Source organism: Biomphalaria glabrata, chromosome 14 (genome assembly GCF_947242115.1).
Source record: "Biomphalaria glabrata chromosome 14, xgBioGlab47.1, whole genome shotgun sequence".
NCBI lineage: Eukaryota > Metazoa > Mollusca > Gastropoda > Planorbidae > Biomphalaria > Biomphalaria glabrata.
This window is the reverse complement of record NC_074724.1, coordinates 26,044,451-26,058,959: the sequence shown is the minus strand read 5'-3', so window position 1 is coordinate 26,058,959 and position 14,509 is coordinate 26,044,451. Positions and strand designations below refer to the sequence as shown.

The following is a 14,509-nucleotide window of genomic DNA, read 5'->3' as shown; positions in this document are numbered from 1 at the left end:
AGCTTTGCAAATACTTGTGTACACCTAGTGTACAGGAGGGAAAAAAAGGACGTGTATTATTAGTGAGTTAGGGTTAGGGGTTAGGGCTTAGAGCTAGGGGTTAGGGTTAGGGGTTAGGGTTTCAAGTAGCATTATTTCATTCGTCTTTCTACCCACATTTATATCGCCCTGTGTATTTGTAAATAAAAGTTAACATTCAGTTTGGTTTGAAAAGAAGTCTGCTCGGGTTTGTTACAAGCTGTAAGTCAAGGATATAATAGTCTACATCGGTCTAGCTGTAGGGCGATAGTGGCTCACCTGTTAAGGTAAGAGCCTGGCCAATGGCTATGGTGACTAACGTCATACGGCTGAAGGCTTTAATGGACCTCATTCACCAATCGTAAACAAACAACGTTGAGTCACGTGCTTCTCTATCTCTTCTATACAAATTACGATCTAACTTTAATCAACAATGGTTGTCACGTGACAGTTTTTTTCCCGTTGTTTTATCAATATTATCACGTGACCGCTCGTTTTGATCAAGAAGGTCCATTACTGTTGATTTTTGAGTTAACTTATATCTAAAGCCCTGAGCGGCCGCACTCTCTGCAGTGCAATAAATCTGTCTCAGGGCTGCAATAGATTTGTCAACGTCACGTTTCCCTTATTCTGCTGGACCGTTGGATCACTTACTTGCTCTGAATGTCAAATGGCAAGAAAAAAAAAGATATTGAGGTCCATCAAAGAGCGGGTCTGCAAAGCATCCACACAATCCTGATGCAGTCCCTGCTGGGATGGGCAGGACACGTCTGCAGAATGGAAGACCGCCGCATTTCTAAACGACTCCTTTATGACCAACTAAGGGAATGAACGCGCTTACAAGGTGGACAAAGAAAACGCTTTAGGGACACCCTCAAAGCTTCTCTGTGTTCAGCATAAACCCAGCCGCCTGGGAGACAGAAGCACATGACAGAGCATCATGGCGTCGAGCTGTGAAAACTGGTGCACAAATTGCTGAGGCAAAGAGAACAGCGCCAAAGAAGAAAAGCATGGCCATTGACACTAGCTCCAGCTGGAAAAACCTACCCAGTGTGCAGCCGAACATTCTGGGCTCACATAGGTCTCACCAGCCACATGAGAAGGCACAAAACCCCAGTGCAAAGCCCTCAGCCCCCTGGATGACAAAAGTGGTCATTATCGAACCACGATGGACGAACTATATACTCTTTCTCTCTCCATTTTTCTATTGTCTTTTGTACTGACAAGAAATTCTTTTAATGACAGGCACGTCCATTGTTTGATGTTATCTTTGCGTCGAATTCTTTTGTCTCTGCCCTTTCTTCTTTTCCCTAATACAGTTTCCTGCAAAATGGTCTTTGCGAGCCTAGAGGACATAGTGACAGGGGCAAACTCGCTATATGGGAATTCGGGCAAATGCCCTGCTGGTCGTTCCAAAATTGGCCGACAGGCCCATTGAAAGGGACGCATGAATGCCACTATGACACGCATTAAATTGTTAAATTGTTAATGGCTTCATAATATTCTCTTAATTCTTTTATAAAAGTGACCATCTGAGCGTCGTGTTTAAAAGAATCTTTTACAGACTACATTGTAATACTAATTTAATCTAACACATTACCGAAAAAATGTAATAGCCTACATCCGTAGACAGTGCTACTAGTAGGCTTTGTCCTTTTAGGACATAGTCACAGTTAGCAATATAGTTCTTATAAATATGTATCTAGAGTTCACTGTATACATGCGTACAGTTATCAAAGCATTATATAACTTAACATAATGATTTTGATGACAGGTAGACCTATAATTAGATGCCCATCATATAATATATAATTTATGGGCCAGATTGTATAGAAATGCCAGGGTCAATTTTGAAACCCAGTCTGCCCCTGCCCCTGCCTAGTAATATGGCCATTCAGTTTTACTTTCAGTTTCTTGACTACGGTCAACGGGTCATCATGAGGCCATTGTGATCCTGCTTCGAATTTCCTCGTTACCTTAGTACAGTCCAACTGTCCAAAAGTACTTTTATATTAACACATGTGTGTATAAACGTGTTATCAGTTTTAATTTATCACAGCACCCCTATAACAGTACTCTTATAGCAATACTTTTATTTCTGTGCAGTTCGTAGTGAATCCTAACAGTCAGCTGGAGATCAGAAATTTAGAGCATAGTGACATCGGACGTCAACTGACATGTACGTCATCAGAAAAAGCCGAGGGCCTGGCTACTACTCCAGTCTCTGAGCCTAGTCTACCGTATCAAATTAGATTGGAAGGTACGCTCACTGGGTGTTGTGATGCGTGTTTGCGTGTTTCTAATGTAATCTGTAGAAATGTGGGCAGATGGTTGGGCTGAATAGATTCTGATAAAATCACAAGGTGGCCTGTCGTAAATATTGGTTTGGAAGTTGAAGATAGAAGAACAAACGAGAGACGTTTAAAGTATATTTTGTCACTTATCTTATCATATATATATATATATATATATATATATATATATATATATTAAAAAATACTCAGAAAGACACAAAGATAAAGGCACATTCCTCATCCCATATGCTAGGACAAATTTGTACAAATACTCCTTCTTCCCTATTGCTATTAGAGCATGGAATGGGTTGCCTGAGCTAGCCAAGAAAACCAGTAACTTGGCAGAATTTTAGTCATTGGTTAATTTGTATGACTAAATGCATGACGCGTAGGACGTAATCATCTTCTTTTTTAAAGTAACGTCTGTATTATATAAGATAAGATAAGATAAGATAATGAGCACTTGTACGAGCTTTTTTAAGCATACGAAATACGAAATGAACCTCTATCCTTGCGTCGTTCTGAGCATTTTATTAGGTTTTTTTTTTTTATTTCTAAGTTCTGATTTAGTGTTTTATGTATTTTCGTTTTATTTCATACTTCTATATTAAGTTGAAAGTTTTGCAGATTTATAAATGTACAACAACTTATAGAATAGACACGAGAAATGTTCAATAATGTGTTTGCTCTATTTAAGGAGCACCTTCAGAGAAAGATGTCCGCCTGACTCCACCGATTAGAAATAAAGCAAAGATAATCAGAAGAGAGCAGGAACGTTTAAGTTACAATTGTTCCGCAGAATGTGAACCTCGCTGCACGGTCCAGTGGACTTTCGAGACTCTGAACTCTCAAACGTAAGGCTTATCGTTTTTACAATACATCTATTCAAGTCAGAACTTCACGGAACCTGGTTGGGTGAAACCTGGACACGGATCAATAAAAAAAAAAAGGCTCTAACGATAGTCCTAGAAATTTAACAGTGGATGTATATCTCTGAGAAAAGAATTACTATCTCGTTGACCACATGGGTAAAATTCTAGTTTGACCGATTATTTTTTCAAAGTAAAAAAAAAATAGATTTTAATTTGGCTTGTGAACTAGGTCTAGATCCAGCATCAGTTTTGAACGGACTATCACGTTCGGGAAGTTCCGAATGTAAAGCTTTATTGATTCAAGCAAGAGTTTAATAAATTAATGTTCATGAACATTTTTGCGCATCGTTTTCAAAGTCTATTTCTAAAAGCCTATCATTGGATTATTATAAAGTGTAGTAGATCTATACATATGATTCTTTCCTGTGGGAGGGGGAGGGGGACAGTGCAAAGAATGTTCAATTGTTTTGTTTTTATCAAACCTCTGTCGACCACCTTTTAGCTCACCAAAAAAAAAAGACTGATTTTGGCATACGCTCGTCTGCCATACGGGATACGTGCCCTGCCCAGCGTAACTCTCGGACCATAAGAAGTCCTTCTATACTGTCCATACCGGCGTTCGCAAGAACATTGCTCTTTGTAGTGCGGTCTTGCCACCGTGTGTCCATGATGGAGCGCAAGCATCTTTGGTGAAAGCTCTCAGGAAGTCTTAGTTGCTTTCTGTATAGTACCAGTACCCATGTCTCAGAGCCATATAGAAGGGTTGAGAGAACCACCGCTGGTAGACATTGTTTTTTTTTAGGCAGGCGGAGCGATTTATTTCGCCAAAAGTGCTTTCGGCCCTGGCCTAACGGTTATCAACTTCCCTTGAAAGCGAAGCGTCATTTGATACTATACTTCCTGGATATGTTAAATGTTCTACCACGTTAAGGGGCTGTCCATTTCCGGTGATCTTTTAGGGCTGAGTAGGTTTCATTGGGTGACTTTTGTAACTAACTTCTGTTTTCCCAGAAGTTTGTAGATAAACCGAAAGAGACGGCAGAGTATGCAAATTGCAAAATTGCAAAATGCAAGTTGACTGTGTTCTGGCGATCATGTTCATTGTGAGCTGGCAGGGCGCAATCATCGACATAGAGGAGCTCCGTTATGACAATCTCATTTTGTTTTGTATGGGATAGTAGACGTCAAAAATTGAACACAATTTAATACAGATTACATCTATATTCTAGATCTAGAATTAGATCTAGATCTATACTAAATGTTCAGAGCTCTAAATCAGAATTTTAGGTCTAAGAGTCTAGTTCTATATCTGGATGTCCATATCAATAAATAGTTGCACAATCTGGCAATACTCGCTGGCCAAATCGGTAGCATCAATCGTTCCAGCATCTGATGGAGTTTCGTTACCCGGTGTGTACCAAAAATGTTTTTTTAAATAGTTTTTTATAATTATAAGTATAATGGAGGATTTCTCTTTTTTTTTTAAATGTTTTTTTTTTTTGCTTGTTTTTCTTGCTACTTTTTACGAACATTTGCGGAATGACTTTTGACGACAAATGATCAAACGTTCTGTCCCTGGGTAATAAGTATCCAACATTTGGTAATTCATAGCATTTGTTCAATTTCAGTCCACTAAATCTCAGTGATCCTGGAGTTTTAAAACTGAGAGTAAAACAAGAAGACCACGGAGTTTACAGATGTATTGCCAAAAACACATTCGGAGAAGCTTCTAAGGAGTTTAAACTTGAAGTTCAATGTAAGGATATAACTGGATTTTTTTTTAAATTCATATTTCTTTTTCTTCTTCTTCTTATAGCCATGTTTTTTGCTGCTGAGCTGTAATCGACCAACATACTAGTGGGGGTGATATAATCCCAAAAAATCGGTTTAAAATATATAATATATATATTAACATATTTTATTAGCATAAGTAAATTATTCGTATATAAATTGTGAGATTTCTATATTACAATTCGTCCTTTTCGGGTCGGCCGAGTGGGGGGGGGGGGGGGCGATCGCCCCTACCACCACCCCATTTCCGGATTCGCCAGTGGCTATTGTGGTAGTAGGGTCTGCATGCAGTGGACTAATATGGGTCATTCGAAGAAGATATGGTTTACGGTTCCATAATGTTTATCGGCCTTTTCATTTTCGATTATGCCTATGTGTCCAGGGATATTGTGATATTTTATTTGATCATCACATGATGGAGTATAGTAGTTAGTGTTGTTAACTCTCTAGGACTGGGTCAGATGCTGCTTGTAAATGCTTGCAGAGTGGATTGGAAGTCTGTAAAGACAACAATATCTGATGCAGATTGTCTTCCATCATGGAACTTGTCTCCGACTGTCTGCCATGCTATAGTGATTGCCTCAATTTCGGCCTGAAAATTTGCAGCAGCAGCAATCGCCACAGGGTGCACTTATTTCAAAGATGTATTTTTGGAGAAGAGGGGACCAGGAAGGCACCAAGACCAAAATTGATGGTGGCTTTGAAGGCCGATCCATCGGTATATATATATATATATATATATATATATATATATATATATATATATATATATATATATATATATATATATATATATGGATAGATGTTTTATTTTTGATACCTTTCAATTGTTTCTAGCAAACCTACTTTGCGCTCCAGTGGATTTGACTGCTCTGTTAGTGTATAATGTAATATATGTGTTTAGTGACGGTTATTTGTAGTTAAGTCCGTGAGCTATGTTTAAAAAGCTGATAGTTTTTGCTCTGTTGTTGTGTAAATGGTGTTTTAGAGCTACTTCATCAGTAAGTTAGATTCGAATTCATTGCTTCTTTTGTTTGTTTATTAGGATCGTCATCGTGCTACCTTCTATATCTCTCAATAGCTTCTAATGCTGCTGGTTGCGCCTTAACTTAAGAGGTTCAATATTGGAGTTTATTTCACAGGCTACTGTAAGAGTAGTTCTCATTCCTCCAGTGATTAGACGCAAGGTTTGGTTTTGGAATGTAGCTAATGATGATTGATAGGGTCTGGCGGTTTTTTGTACGGAAAGATAGTTAGTTAGATCTGATATATCCAGTGCATAACTGTCTTAAGGTTTTCTTTAACTATGTTAAGTCTTGGTGATGCCTTTTTTATTTAAATATGTCATAAAATATATACATATTTCATATTTTAGACAAATATGCATAAGAACTAGCAATAATAAAGAGAGATTATATAATATAAAAACTTTAGCAAGCTGGTCATTCGTACTCACACATTACACACAAACTTGTATGTGCATCTTAAATCTTTTCAAACAAAGATATTCCATTTGTCGAGCCAGCAAGTGAAATCAGGTTTTATCCTTTTCCTTAGCTGAAAGGTGAAACTATTTCTAGTGAAATGGATAAAATTACAAGACTTATTAGGATTCCGTGATTGTGGAGTTTGAAATCAAATTTTAAGACGTCAAGAACTTGGAACTAGCTATCAATACCATCAGCTCACCATTTAATGCAGAAGCTGATTCAGCTCCAGATGACATAACTCCAAGCAAATTATGACCTGAAAGAGTAATTCCAGTGAGTTCTTCCACAGAAGTTTCATGACTGCCAGAAGCTGTATTACCATACTTAAAAAAACTTTGCTGCGAAGCTGTCACATTATTCGGAACCTAATTCATCTGTGAACACGCTTTATTTCGTTTGTTTGAAAATTATGAAGTGTTAGAACAGGTCGATGCTCACTGACTGTAATTTGACAGCAGTCGCAAGAACAAAACAACTAGTAAGCTAGTTCTACAGTTACAGAACATTATACACGGATGTAAACAGTTAAATGCTTCACATTAAGTACAATTGTACATTTGTGGTGAAATGTTCTGATGTAAAAAGACAATAACAAAATTTAACCCTTTAAACGCGTGTGGTAGATTAGCCTATAAACATCAGAATTGTAATTCCATTTTGTATGCACTCATTGTAAAACAGCTCAGCACTTTAAGGGTAAAAAAATTATTCGTAAACTTAATTCAAGAAATTGCTAACTGTTGTTGCAATTCCTCAATTGGGAGTAAAAAAAAAATTATGCGTCCCGCCAGTCCCCTCGGTAGAAAAAGGTTTCCCACCCCTGATTTAGCCTAATCATTTCCTCAAATGATCGTTTCCACCCGAGTGCCACGTTGAGGCGTACCCGGGTGAGGCTGTGGCTAAAGATTGAAATAAACTTTTCTTTGTTTATTTCCATTTTCCATAACTTCGAATACGTGGAGATCGTTGTGAAGGCTCTATTTTATTAATTTGGATCTAGTCAGCACTAGATATTTCTCTGCAATCCAAATTAAGAGGGCTGAACCTTGTGGTAGAACTTCTTCCAAACTTATTTTTACCACAGATGGCCCCTTTGAATCAGATTTGGATGGTTCTGGTTTAAAAATGCGTTAATTCTAAGACAATAGAAAGGCTGCCACTTTTACACGTAAAATATATGGATCATATCATTTTAGGAGGTAGAAGACGAACGTAAAACTTACATAGAGACCCCTCTTTGGACAATGACTGTGTAGCTGGTCCTGAGGGTTTCCTATAGGTATTGTATTGTATTGTTCTACTGTACGGTTCTGAAACATGAAGAACAACTCAACCAACAACAAAACAAAAAGTACAGACCTTCATCAACAGATGTCTGAGAAATATACACTGGTACGACAAAGTATAAAACACCAAACTGTGGGAGATGAGTGGGCAGAAAAATATAGAAGTGCAGATCTTAGAGAGGAAGTGGAGATGGATTGGTCACACCCTAAGAAAAGATACCAACAACAGAGCTAGGCAGACCTTACAGTGGAACGTCTGGGAAGAAGACGTAGAGGAAGACCAAAAAGAACATGGCGACGCACGGACGCAGTGTACTAGATGAAGCCAAGAGGACAGGAAAGAGCTGGGAAGCCATCAAAAAACTAACAAGACACAGTGGAGAGTGGCTTGTTTTTACCGTATGTTCCATGAGGAACTCAAAGGAAAGATGATGATTGTATTGTATGTTTGTATGTATGTAATCTATGTTTTTATGTGCGTAACATATGTTTTTATGGATGTAGTAATTATTTATTGTTATGTAGCGTTTGTTTGTATTCTTGCTGTTTAAAATTTAGCTTACGTATAGATGTTGGTATGTATATTGTCTATTTTAGTAAGTTCGAATATTTATTGTGGATGCCTCTTTCCATTCAAAATTCCTAAATGGACACTTTCTCTACTTGTCCAAATGTAAAGCAGTCAATATTCAACGGACATGAGGAATGTTGTAGATTATAGGTTGAAAGCACTACTTAGTAAGTCTGGACCAGGTGGACCTTAATAGGTCATCTGTTTCTGTGGCCTACTGTTAACGAGGGTTTCAAGTGGCCATCACAACGACTAACCGCCTTTACATTTCCCCAACTATTGTCAGGTACCCATTAGGGCTTGGTGGACCCAAAGATCGCGAAATTAAATATCCCAGTCTTCACCAGGATTCAAATCCGGAGTGCCCGGTTCGGGAGCCAAGCGCTTTACCGGTAAGCCACCGCGCCTCCAAAGAAAGACATTGCGTTGAAATTGTTATTTATACATATTACAAGTTACATACATGTTACATTCATGTTACAAGAAACGTTACAAGTCATATATATATATATATATATATATATATATAATAGATCACTTGACTTACACATGAGATACAGGACGAGCAGAAGACCAGAACAGAAGACCACAGCAGAAGACCACAGAAGACCATCCAGATTTTAAAAAAAAATCTTTTCGAACGGGAAAACGGGAAAGTTAAAAAAAAAACTGCACTTTTCAACCTAGAGGTCAAGGTTCACACGACCCACAGGAGACCCATCCCACATTATACCACACATCCCTTCACCAACAAGCTTTCTAGTTGAGCGTGTGTCTGTCTTTGTGTCTGTGTGTGTGTGGGGGGGGAGGTGTAATTTATTCATTTTAGATATACTTCAATAATATTTTGGGTTTCAAAACTACATGATCTAGATATACACAAGCCTGTGTTATTTGGCAGTGGACCAGTTCAAGATAAAAGTTGTATTGAAGTGAAGGAAACTGCTAAACTGAGTCTGACATGTCTAGTGGATGCTTTACCTGAGCCAGAGATCAGGTCAGACATTGAACAATTGGTTCATCGCACAGATGTATTCGTGATGGTCTAGATCGATTACAAATACAACTACATGACTGATCCAAACAATTGATACAACTACATGACTGATCCAAACAATTGATACAACTACATGACTGATCCAAACAATTGATACAACTACATGACTGATCCAAACAAATTAATACAACTACATGACTGATCCAAACAAATTAATACAACTACATGACTGATCAAACAAATTGATACAACTACATGACTGATCCAAACAAATTAATACAACTACATGACTGATCCAAACAATTGATACAACTACATGACTGATCCAAACAAATTAATACAACTACATGACTGATCAAACAAATTGATACAACTACATGACTGATCAAACAAATTGATACAATTACATGACTGATCAAACAAATTGATACAATTACATGACTGATCAAACAAATTGATACAACTACATGACTGATCAAACAAATTGATACAATTACATGACTGATCAAAACAAATTGATACAACTACATGACTGATCAAAACGAATTGATACAATTACATGACTGATCCAAACAAATTGATACAATTACATGACTGATCAAAACAAATTGATACAATTACATGACTGATCAAACCAATTAATACAATTACATGACTGATCCAAACAAATTGATACAATTACATGACAGATCAAACAAATTGATACAACTACATGACTGATCCAAACAAATTGATACAACTACATGACTGATCAAACAAATTGATACAATTACATGACTGATCAAACAAATTGATACAATTACATGACTGATCAAACAAATTGATACAATTACATGACTGATCAAACAAATTGATACAATTACATGACTGATCAAAACAAATTGATACAACTACATGACTGATCAAACAAATTGATACAATTACATGACTGATCCAAACAATTGATACAATTACATGACTGATCAAACAATTGATACAATTACATGACTGATCAAACAAATTGATGCAATTACATGACTGATCAAACAAATTGATACAATTACATGACTGATCCAAACAATTGATACAAATGAATTGGCTGGCTGCCTGGTCGTGCGGTTTGCGCGCTGGACTGTCGTTCAGATTTATCGATGGTCCAGGGTTCAAACCCTGCCCGCTTCCATCCCCCATCGTCCTGCTGGAGGTTTGGACTAGGAAGTAATTAGCTTCAACTCTGAAGGAACATCCCAAACATGTAAAACATTTTACAAGACATTTTACAACAATTGAAACAACTACATGACTGATCCAGACTAAATGCGTATAAGTAATCCAATCACTTGCATGAATCAGTTGGGAAAGGGGGGGGGAAGAAGGGTGACGTTTGACCTTATCATTTTTTAAATGCATTTATAAAAAAAGGTGGGAACGACCTGAATTCGAACTTGAGGGCTCAAGCTATTTAAGCCTCTTCAAGCTAACATACTAACCACTGTGCTAGGAAAGTGATTACGAAATTTGAAGGTTTATAGTTATCTGTTGTTAGTCTCAAAAGTTTCGGTTTCTTATTTCTTTCTGCATAGTTTAAGGAGACTAATTTTTGATAGCCCACATTATTTTTTTTTAGAAAGCTTATATCAATTCAATGTATCTGTCTTATAAAAAGTTTGTACACATTATTTCTCCAACACCCAATCTCGGATCAAGCTTATATTTTGCACAATTATTTCTTTTACCTGACAACACAAGAATCTATTTTTAAAACAAATTAAATAATTAGTAAATTAACTATTGGTATTTAATTATTTTGTTTGGTATCTCAAACAATGGAAAGAAACTGTACTTGACTGATATGACGGTATAAGTTGAATTATCCCCCTTTAGACTTTGTAGGTCGCCGCTTTCAAGTTGAAACCTAACAAGAGATAACTATAAAACCTTCTATTTTCATAAGAAGTGTACCCGAGGAGGCTTCAGCCATCGAGCTCAAATTCGGGTATTTAACCATTTTTGTATATAAATGCCTTCAAAAGGCGATCACCCAGATACCCCCCTGCTTTCTCCCCCACCCTCTTCCACCTGGTCCAGACAAGTGATAGGATCATAGCGTATTGAGAAAGTGAAAAGTTCATCATTAGAGATCATCCGACGACCACTGTGAGGTGGTGCTAGAACGCCGGGCAAGACGATACCAAAAGCCAGTGACTCCTCTGGGCGTATCCATTGTCTTCTGAGACAGAAGGAGCCATATACATATCATTTATTTATTTATTTATTTACAATTTGACTTTCAACAAGCTGTGACAACGGTAATGTTGTTTCAAGGTGAATTTATTGATTTTCACAGCTGGAAATCTCCAGACGACAAAGAGCTGTCTGCAGTTGCAAGCAGACCATATCTCTTAGACAACGACTTTCCCAACAATCATAGCTTGCAACTTTTACTGAAGTCCGTCCAACTGGAAGACAGTGGCGGCTATATTTGTGAGGCTAGCAACGCTGTGGACTTTGTCTACGTTATGGTCAACATCTCTGTCGTTGGTAGGCAATATAAACGTAGCTGACGATATACATGACTTGTTGTGACAAGTGTGTGTGTGTGTGTGTGTGCGCGCGCGCGCGCTGACTGTCTTTTGTCTATGTTGTATTTTTTTATAGGATGTTTCACTTGCACAGAAAAGGCGGGAAATTACATTTTAAAAATGCTGCTGACGTGAATGGTACAATTTTTTTATGTTTTTATATCCCCCCCCCCCCCCAAATCCAATCTCGGAACAAGCTGAAATTGTGCACAATTATTTCTTGTGTCTGACAAAACAAGATTTTTCTTTTCAAATTAACCAATTTTGTAAATAAACTATTGATAATACATTGTTTTGTTTGGTTTCAAACAAGGGAAAGCAATCGTACTTGAATGATGTGGTGGTATAAGTGAAATTAGTTCCCTTTATACTTTGCAGAGAGAAATAGGTCGCCGCTTTACTTTTGAAGCTTGAAACTCACTAATGATTTTTGAAAAAAAATTCTTTTTTTTTATAAGCACTTCCCTTCATATTGGTTAGTGTGTTGGCTTGAGGAGGCTTGAGCCCTCTAGTTCGAATTAAGTCATTCAACTTTTTAAAATTGCATTTAATAAGCAATCATGGTAACATTAACTCAGTAATCACTTCTCCCCCCCCCCACCTCCACCCACCACCACATTTTCCCCAACTGGTCCAGACAAACGATAGGATTACAGCGCATTGAGAAAGCTAAAAGCATGAAATTGCGCTAAACAAAAGCATTTGGTAAAAATATTTCTAATCGCATAGATTTATCATTGTTGGTCTAGATCAGTGGTTCCCAAACTTTTTTGTCTCGTAGACCCCCTTACCATGTTTTCTGATCTACGGTAGACCCCCTGCTTAACTTACTTTGCATTTTTTAAAACTTATTTCTAACTAAAGTGAGTCGAAGTATGAATAAGTAATTCCAAGCTTCACTTGTAGCTAGTGAGCTCTATCTTTTTTATTGATAACATTCATATTTAAACCAATTAAAGTAACAATATATATATCTTGGATCACTAAACACACTGGAAAAGTTTTTTTTTGTTTTTTTTTTTGCAGGTTCATCATCATTTTCTACAGATATTATGTTTCATATAGGAATTTGTTGTTCTATGAAGTAGTTCTTAAACATTATATAATTGAAATTAATTAGCCCTAAGTATCATTGTTGAAATGTTCACAAAGAGCAGTTTCTCTTGCATTTCTTCATCTTTCACGCCTGGCTCAAATATGGGTCCACCAAACTGTTTTCATTAAGAGGAGAAGGGGTGGAGGTCGACTAAACCAGTAAGCTATATGATGTTGAAGAGAAATATTGTGGGTCTATTTTGAACTTTATGTTTGAGAGTTCGAAAGTTTTTCAAATATTTATCTTTTTATCAGGGTGGCATCGTCTCAAATGATCCTCCAGTGTAATTAGTTTCCTATTGTCCTAAAAGACACATAAACAACTGCTTGATTGACAAGGGTGGAACAAGTCCCTGTTTTAAATAATCAACGCTGTACAGTCTACATTTCTTTTTGTTCTACATAAGTTACATGGGGACAAAATTAAGCTATTTAAATCAATATTGAAATTAAATAAAACAGTTTTTTGCTTCATTAGCAGGATAAATATTTAAGGTACAAATCATATATAAGTATAGGAAATAATTACATTAACGGAATCTGAAAATTAAAGTCACAACCTGCTTAAATGAAATCCATTATCATAGACCCCCGTGGACATTCCATAGACCCCCAATTTATTTGTTCACTTTCGTTGACCCCTTGGAAGTCGTCGTAGACCTCTGGGGGTCTATATAGACCACTTTGGGAATGACTGGTCTAGATCTATTACAAATTTCATGACATGACTGATCCAAACTAATTTATACAGCTACGCTTAATATAAGCTTTGTTTTTTTTTAGTTACTGGATAGCGAAATTTATTTTTTTTATTTTTGCTTTAACTTAATAACTATTGTTATATTATATCATATGACAACTCAATAATAAAAAATATATATTGAATGTTGTCTAATGTTTCCGGGTTGCCATGGTAACGGCAGCCATCTTGAAAATAAACAAAAATTAGTTCATATAGGAAAATTCTAAAATTTTTCAAAATAGATAAATTTCAAAGCTAAAAATACTTACACCTTAAAGTATAAAGGTGGCTGGAAGGAGCTAGCTAGACTTTATACATTTTCCCTTAGTATTGTGCATTTTATGATTTTTTAAAAAAAGGGTGATTTTTTTCCTGTAAAATGCATCCACATTTTTTTTTCCCAAAAGATCATATATTAAAAACTTCTTCAGCTAAAGTCATTAAAACTAGCTGATTCTCTGTATTATTTATCTCTGAATATGTGTACCAAATTTGACACATTTATCTCTATTAGTTCTAGAGATTTTAGAAATATGTTACAGGGGGGGTCACAAAAAATGCATTCACTCAAAAACAGTGAATTTGTATTAAGAAAAATATGGAAAATAGTGTTCACCACGCATCATTAAAATGCTTTTTTTCAATAAAAAATGCAATTTTTTAGAAAATTTTTGGTGCCAGTTTATAAAATACATGTCCACCTATTTAATTACACCAAAATTGAAAAATCGATTTTTTTACCCAAAATTGGATCCAGTAACCCCTCAAGTATTTCTATTATATTTTCCTTGT

General features: G+C 36.6%; 1 protein-coding gene across 2 annotated transcripts in view; it reads left to right on the top strand.

Annotated features, from left to right (window-relative positions):
* The window catches only part of LOC106072893 (hemicentin-1-like), a 36,080-nt gene that overhangs the window by 4,703 nt on the left and 16,868 nt on the right, over positions 1-14,509 (top strand). For both annotated transcript variants that reach the window (XR_008774930.1, XM_056011622.1), the window contains exons 4-8: positions 2,125-2,278; positions 3,010-3,166; positions 4,813-4,940; positions 9,196-9,319; positions 11,646-11,839. Coding sequence is in view for 1 of the 2 variants with exons in the window: in XM_056011622.1 (XP_055867597.1) it covers positions 2,125-2,278; positions 3,010-3,166; positions 4,813-4,940; positions 9,196-9,319; positions 11,646-11,839 (757 nt within the window). In the remaining variant the exon portion in view is untranslated. The remainder of the gene's footprint in view (positions 1-2,124; positions 2,279-3,009; positions 3,167-4,812; positions 4,941-9,195; positions 9,320-11,645; positions 11,840-14,509) is intronic.